This window comes from Vicia villosa, unplaced genomic scaffold (genome assembly GCF_029867415.1).
Source record: "Vicia villosa cultivar HV-30 ecotype Madison, WI unplaced genomic scaffold, Vvil1.0 ctg.000306F_1_1, whole genome shotgun sequence".
In the NCBI taxonomy this organism is placed as follows: Eukaryota; Viridiplantae; Streptophyta; class Magnoliopsida; order Fabales; family Fabaceae; genus Vicia; species Vicia villosa.
Window position 1 is genome coordinate 472280 of NW_026705134.1, and position 8107 is coordinate 480386.

General features: G+C 38.3%; 1 protein-coding gene across 1 annotated transcript; it reads left to right on the forward strand.

The window, feature by feature from the left end:
* Nucleotides 1-368: 368 nt before the first annotated feature.
* On the forward strand, nt 369-1367 carry LOC131626570 (uncharacterized). Its single transcript, XM_058897390.1, has one exon. It carries the CDS (start codon nt 369-371, stop codon nt 1365-1367), a length of 999 nt encoding a protein of 332 aa, XP_058753373.1.
* Nucleotides 1368-8107: the final 6740 nt, after the last annotated feature.

Here is an 8107-nt window from a genome sequence, read left to right on the forward strand (position 1 = left end):
TGGGGGGGGGGTTATTCTTGGTGCATGCCAAGTTATGATCGCTACCCGATGATACAACTCAGATAGGTTTCTTCCTAAAGTATCATTATGTGGTATGCATGTACCATGTTCGAGGGTGCTTTAGATGGGGCTGACAATTCTGGGTCACTTGGTAGAACCCGTTGCTGAAATCTCTTTATCTATAGAAGTACATGTGGGAAGGGTATACCCCGGTCAAACTCAATGCAAACCAATCCTAAGGAAATTGTGTGATTTGCGTGAACTTACTTGTGTTTGTGATTTATGCATCCATGGATCATTCATACATATCATGACTAACTCTTTCCAAGGAGTTAAATGATTGTTAACCATAATATGTTTTGTAGGTCATGGAAATCAAAGTTCATAAACCTTTCTGCCTCAGTTTCAGAGGGATACCTACTTCTTTGAAGATTCTTTGTGACAATGTTTCTGGTGCTTTTGTACTTTCCGAATCTCTTAACAGATTAATCAGCTTGGTAAGGATCAAAGTGGATGAAACGCTCCTCAACACAATGATCCGGTTTTATGATCCTCTCCTTCACTGCTTTACTTATAGGAACTTTCAATTGGTTCCCACACTAGAGGATTTTTCCTCCATCCTGGGATTACCTGTGCTTGATCAGATGCCATACACTGGTGAAGAAGAGGTACCCAAGCAGGAAGAGGTAGCTGCTGCATTGCATTTGCCTCGATCAGAAATCAAAAAGGTTTGGGTGAGTAAAGGAGACTATACTGGTGTGTCGATTGACTTCTTTTATAGTCAAGCTGACATTTTAATTAACGCTTTAAGTATGGATGCTCTTGAAAAGGTCCTCGCTTGCTTAATCTATAGACAAGTATTATTCCCTCGTTATGACAAAATTGTGGATGTGATTATTCTCAAGATCTTCATTGGTAACAATCCGATTCCGACTTTATTAGGTGATTTCTTGCATTCCATCCATCACCGATCATCTAAAAGCAAAGGTTGTGTCCTTGGATGCGCACCAATATTGCATAAGTGGTTTATTTCGCACTTTTCCCGTTCTACGATAAAAAATGAAGAAGGTTTGACTTGGGTTCAAAGAATCATAAGGCTTTCATACGACGGCATCGTTTGGAACCAAAAAGGTTTTGAAGGAACCCATTTGTTCGATAGCTGTGGAGATTTCCCTAATGTACCTCTTCTTGGTACTCGAGGAGGGATAACTTATAATCCCATATTAGCTCGACATCAGTTTGGTTTCGCTTTGAAAGACAAGCCTCGCTCCATACATCTTAGCTCGGAAAATTTTGATTTTGATTCAGATACAACCGGAAAGAAGAAGTTGTTCATTAGAGCTTGGTCCAAAGTGAAGAAAGTATGAACAAGATATTTAGGACCAAGGAACTACATCCCTTCAGATCTTTATTTTAGGTGGATTTATGATCGAGTTGTCGAGCATGGTATGCCATATCCATCTGATATCCATATTGTGCCAAGGGTTACCCCTCGAATCATTCCTATGGTTTTGGAGCCTTATGTCCCCGCTCCAAATGAAGACCTTGTTGTTACCATTGCTTCTCTAAGAAAGGAAAAGGCGGACCTTGAAAGGCGCCTACATAAGGTTGAAGCTGAGAAACCGGTTTTGGTGGCTGATGCTAAAGAGCGAGATGGTATGCTTGACTATTTCTCCCGCAAATGGAAGATTGAAGATTTTGTCTCTCCAGATCAGATACAATCATGGGAGCGAGAGATTGATAGGCTCGTCCAAGAAAGAAACGAGATGATCAAAACTCACAAAGAGGAAATCAGAAGTTTAAAGAGAAAGCACCGACTTGAAGACTGATTTCTTTGTTTTTTATAGTTTATTATTTTATTTCTTTCAGCACTTTCAGATGTAACTATTAACTCTACAATATTATATTTTATATTAATATTTTTGTTTCTTTTTTCAAAATGTGTTAAAAGTCCTTTAAAACCTTGGAAACATTGCATATGCATAGTTATTCATTCATAAACATCACATTACAGGTTTTCATAAAAGCAAACACCTCATCCTTTTGCTGTTTATTTCAGTAAGAAAGATGGATCTCGAACAATCTGTGAAGAATCTCCAAGATCAAAATGTTGAATTCCAAGCGATGATCCTGACCTTGTCCAAGGGGCAAGACGAGATGAAAGCCCTTCTGACTAAGAATGATAAGAAGACCAAGAAACCCAAAGGGGTGATCAACATGAGGAGAAGGTTCAAAGGTCGTCCCAAGAGGGCCGAGGAAGCTGAAATCCCTAAAGATGAAGAAGAGGAAGAGGAAAGAGATGACCTCTGTGTCAAGAACAATCAGGGAAGCCATGTAGGTTCTGATGGTAAGGAAGAGGAAGAAGAAGAAGAAGATGAGCATCCTCAAGACGAGTATTATGCTGATGAGAAGTATAGGCAACTAGAAGAGCGTCTGAGAAGCATGGAAATTCAGAAGGTACCTGGGCTGGATTTTGAAGAACTAGGACTCGTTCATGGGGTCATTATTCCTCCAAAATTCAAAACTCCTGCTTTTGCTAAGTATGATGGGGCCTCCTGTCCCAAGATGCACTTAAGGTCTTATGTAAGGAAGATTCAGCCTCACACTGCTGATAAGAGGCTCTGGATCCATTTCTTTCAAGAAAGCTTATCTGGAACTCAGCTTGAATGGTACTATCAACTGGAGGGTGCTAGCATTTGCACATGAGAAGATTTGGTTGTTGCTTTCTACAGGTGATCGGAAAAATAGCAAGTGTACTATTTTGCCTCTGTAGTAATAATAGGGAAATTCCCCGAATGTCGATCTCAAGAACTGCACGTTAATATCGAGTTTCAATAGTGGTTCAATTAAACAAAAACTAATGTTGGGGTTGTGTTTGGAAATTGTGACTAAACAATAATTAAAATAAGCAGAAAAGTAAATTGGCTTTTTGACAAATATGAGTATTATGCTAGGGGTATAGTGTCTGATTGTTCCTGTAATAACCTTGGATTTAGATCTCTTCAACAAGTTAATATCCTTTAATTACCGCCCTTTAGATTACTCTCCCCTAAGTCCTTAGTGGGAAAACCTTTGAACATTCATGCTAAATCCTAATTCTTTAGAGAATTATGATGAAATCAAGCCTTTATGTTATCAAGAGTTAACCGGTAACCATAGGGTATCCCTAGTCCTAGGTGATATCTACTATAGTCTAATCGTACAAAAACCTTAACAACCGCTGTCCAGCTGGTTGTTAACTGTAAATCAATCTTGTTGGTCCGACAAAGAAAGCATAAAAACCTTGTACAATTAAATTGAATAAGAAAACAAATCTATTGATGAACTCAGGAATTCAAAATCATTACAGAATCAAATCAGGGACACCCCCTAGCATTAGGGTTTAGTTACTCATATTGTTCAAAGAAAACAGAATATAAAATAGATACATTACAAGAATTGAGATGAAAGTTGATCTTCAATCGCTTCCGTTCATGAAGACCTTCTTCTCTCCCAAACCCTTGTGTTATCCAATTTTCAATCTTGTATCTTCTCCCGACCAAAAAGTCCTCTAATTCATCGTTAAAACTCTTCTAAATAGTGGAGACTCACTTAGGTTGGTTGGAAGTACCCAAAATGCCCCTTGGGTCTACACTTAATAAAAAATCACAAAAATCAGCAAAATCAGCGTTTTAGCCAACACTGGCCGTGTCAGGCAACACGGGTGGCCGTGTTGGCCTCCTGAACTTAATTTTTCAAAATCACACTCAGCACTGCTAACACGGGTGGCCGTGTTAGGTAACACGGGCCGTGTTGGTCCTTAACTTCAGAATTTGGATTTGCGTTCTTCATGAAAGTTGTAGCCCTTTTCGTTAGCGAAATTTTGCCACCGGAACCGCGTCATTCCGAGTTACGAAGCTCCAGTTATGATCAAAATACTACACGCCTGTCATGATGAGAAACATGCTGAAAATTTCTAGATCTCACACTTGCTAACACGAGTCGTGTCAGCCCCGTGAATTTCATCTCTTTTGCATTTTCTTGGCCACGCTTCATCCTAACACTGCCAGTTTCAGGTGACACGGGTGGTCGTGTCAGACCTAATGTAGCTTGATTTTTCACTTCCTTCGAAACTCCCCTTTTTGTACTTTTTCGCATTGATTTGTCTTGATTTATTTCTTGGAGCCTGCAAATAGTAAAATACACAACGAAAGCATAAAATGTAGAAGAATAAAGTAAAATACTTGATAATATAAAGCAAAGACGACTAAAATCAACGGTAAATAAACGTGTAAAAACCACTGATCAAACTCCCCAAACTTAAACCGTTGCTTGACCTCAAGTGACAACTACAAAAGAAAATGAAGATCACAGCATACCGATACTCATACGTGAGATTTCTGTTCCTTTTGATCAAGAGACTGTTAGTCCGACATTCACATGACACGAAGAGCTTCTGCAAGAATATTTAAACCCTGAGCTCCCCTTTAGGATACCTCTCTAACTATGCTTTGTACTTAAGTCTCTTTCCGATTTTCCTCCTTTTTCATTAGAACAATCAAATTAAGGCAATGGAAATTTATGATGATCATCACATACACAAGACTAGTCAAGAATTCATTTTTTTTCTGCCACCAAATGAGCAGCATTTGCTACTTTTATTTACCGATGAAATTTTCAAACTTTGCAGTTATATATTATCCTTTTGGACGACGTTTGGGGATCAATCTCCTTTGGGCTGAATAACCGGGTGAGAGTTACCCAACTTAGCGAGCCGATTTCCTTTTACCGCCTTTTCATCATTTGGTGCCAACTTCATATCTCTTCTTTTTTTTTCTCAACCATTCATCATGCAAGTGAATCTGAATTATGCCGGACTGTATCAATAAACTACTCGAGAAGTACTTCTCAGGAGACAAGTACTATGGTGCAAATCTACACGTTAGACTCGTATCTCTTTTAGGGAACCAAGGGTGTTTAAACAAACCTCTTCTTGTCACATTATTCCGAACATCCTGTCCTCAAACAATCCTTGCTTCATCTCTATATACTATTCCCGATCGCTCTTTAAGATCAAAAACTCTTCAACAAAAATTAAAATTTCGGTCAAAATTTGGGAAGAACTCAATGTTTGGTTTTACACATCATAAAAAAAAAACATAAAAAGAAAAATGCAAGAGTAAATCCTCCCCCAAACTTGAACTAAACATTGGCCCCAATGTTTCAGAACAAGCCCGAGAGGGGTGACTCACAGAGGGTAGTGCAACTCTAACTGCAGCTTCCTAGCATTCACCAGAAAGCCCCCCTTTTTATTTCCTGAAAAAAAAAAACAAGCAAACACAAAACGAAAAATAAGTTGTTAAAAGCTTGGGTTGCCTCCCACGAAGCGCTTCGTTTAACGTCGCATGGCTCGACGATCCCTTCCCCTTGTTAGGGTGGCATATATGACACAAAGAACACATCATATTTTTTCTTTCTTTTGTTTGGTAACAATCCCATGAACTTATAGTACCGATGATGTTGCTCCCAAATCCTTTTCAGCTTGATTTTATTGAACAAGGCATAAATGTCTTCCAATACTTTGTCAATTTCTTGTCTTCCATCTGCCTTGTTGTAAAAATAGTTTTTGGGGATACTCTTCTGTTGAAAATTTTCTTGTTGGATGTCCACCTCTTCACAAATTGTTAAATTTGTGGTTTTATCCAAAACTCGATCATCTTCAAGTTTCCTTATTTCTTCTTCCCCATATTTCTTTTTTACCTCAAATTCTTCTATTCTTACTGCATCCTCTTCATCTGATGTTAAGCATTTTTCTTCTGGTTCCACATATTCTTCTCCCACTTCTAACTTTCTCCAAATAAACCTATCTGGATAATAGTTAGCTTCCTCACATTCATTCATAAGGATTCTTACCTCCCTCTTATATGCTTTGAAAATTTTAGTCGCCTCTTCCAAGGTGACTCCTGAATCAGGCGACCAACATGCAGGAGATACAGGTGGCAATGTATCAAAACAATACATAGCTACAAAACTCAGACAATTTGTTAGTAGCAAAGTATAGAAGAATTCATGAAGCAAAAAAAATCAACCCTTTTCTTTTCTTTTTTTTTTATATAAAAACAAATTCAAATAAACAAAAACAAAAACAAAATTTTAGTTGACGAGCAACAAAATTTCAATTGAACTAAAATCAAAAATCTATATTTTAGCAGTCTCCGGCAACGGCGCCAAAAACTTGATCGGAAAAATAGCAAGTGTACTATTTTGCCTCTGTAGTAATAGTAGGGAAATTCCCCGAATGTCGATCTCAAGGACTACACGTTAATATCGAGTTTCAATAGTGGTTCAATTAAACAAAAACTAATGTTGGGGTTGTGTTTGGAAATTGTGACTAAACAATAATTAAAATAAGCAGAAAAGTAAATTGACTTTTTGACAAATATGAGTATTATGCTAGGGGTATAGTGTGTGATTGTTCCTGTAATAACCTTGGATTTAGATCTCTTCAACAAGTTAATATCCTTTAATTACCGCCCTTTAGATTACTTTCCCCTAAGTCCTTAGTGGGAAAACCTTTGAACATTCATGCTAAATCCTAAGTCCTTAGAGAATTATGATGAAATCAAGCCTTTATGTTATCAAGAGTTAACCGGTAACCATAGGGTATCCCTAGTCCTAGGTGATATCTACTATAGTCTAATCGTACAAAAACCTTAACAACCGCTGTCCAGCTGGTTGTTAACTGTAAATCAATCTTGTTGGTCCGACAAAGAAAGCATAAAAACCTTGTACAATTAAATTGAATAAGAAAACAAATCTATTGATGAACTCAGGAATTCAAAATCATTACAGAATCAAATCAAGGACACCCCCTAGCATTAGGGTTTAGTTACTCATATTGTTCAAAGAAAACAGAATATAAAATAGATACATTACAAGAATTGAGATGAAAGTTGATCTTCAATCGCTTCCGTTCATAAAGACCTTCTTCTCTCCCAAACCCTTGTGTTCTCCAATCTTCAATCTTGTATCTTCTCCCGGCCAAAAAGTCCTCTAATTCATCGTTAAAACTCTTTTAAATAGTGGAGACATACTTAGGTTGGTTGGAAGTACCCAAAATGCCCCTTGGGTCAACACTTAATAAAAAATCACAAAAATCAGCAAAATCAGCGTTTTAGCCAACACTGGCCGTGTCAGACAACACGGGTGGCCGTGTTAGCCTCCTGAACTTAATTTTTCAAAATCACACTCAGCACTGCTAACACGGGTGGCCGTGTTAGGTAACACGGGTGGCCGTGTTAGGTAACACGGGCCGTGTTGGTCCTTAACTTTAGAATTTGGATTTGCATTCTTCATGAAAGTTGTAGCCCTTTTCGTTAGTGAAATTTCGCCACCGGAACCGCGTCATTCCGAGTTACGAAGCTCCAGTTATGATCAAAATACTACACGTCTGTCATGATGAGAAACATGCTGAAAATTTCTAGATCTCACACTTGCTAACACGAGCCGTGTCAGCCCCGTGAATTTCATCTCTTTTGCATTTTCTTGGCCACGCTTCATCCTAACACTGCCAGTTTCAGGTGACACGGGTGGTCGTGTCAGACCTAATGTAGCTTGATTTTTCACTTCCTTCGAAACTCCCCTTTTTGTACTTTTTCGCATTGATTTGTCTTGAATTATTTCTTGGAGCCTGCAAATAGTAAAATATACAACCAAAGCATAAAATGTAGAAGAATAAAGTAAAATACTTGATAATATAAAGCAAAGACGACTAAAATCAACGGTAAATAAACGTGTAAAAACCACTGATCAACAGGCAATACCAATACAATTCTGATCTCGCGTCAACTCGCATGCAACTACAAAGCATGTCTATGGGATATAAGGAAAGTTTCAAGGAGTATGCTCAAAAGTGGAGAGATCTAGTTGGGAGAGTCCAACCTTCCTTGACTGATAGGGAGTTGGTGGATATGTTCATGGGTACGCTAATTGGGCCGTTCTATAGTCACTTGCTGGGTAGTTCTTCATCTGGATTTACTGATCTCATCTTAACTGGAGAACGTGTTGAGAATGGTATTCAAAGTGGGAAGATTCAAGTGGATACATCCTCTGGTACTGCAAAGAAGCC

What these genes read in the sequence shown, in the direction of transcription:
- LOC131626570 (XM_058897390.1), top strand. Translation starts at nt 369, where the DNA reads ATGGAAATCAAAGTTCATAAACCTTTCTGCCTCAGTTTCAGAGGGATA.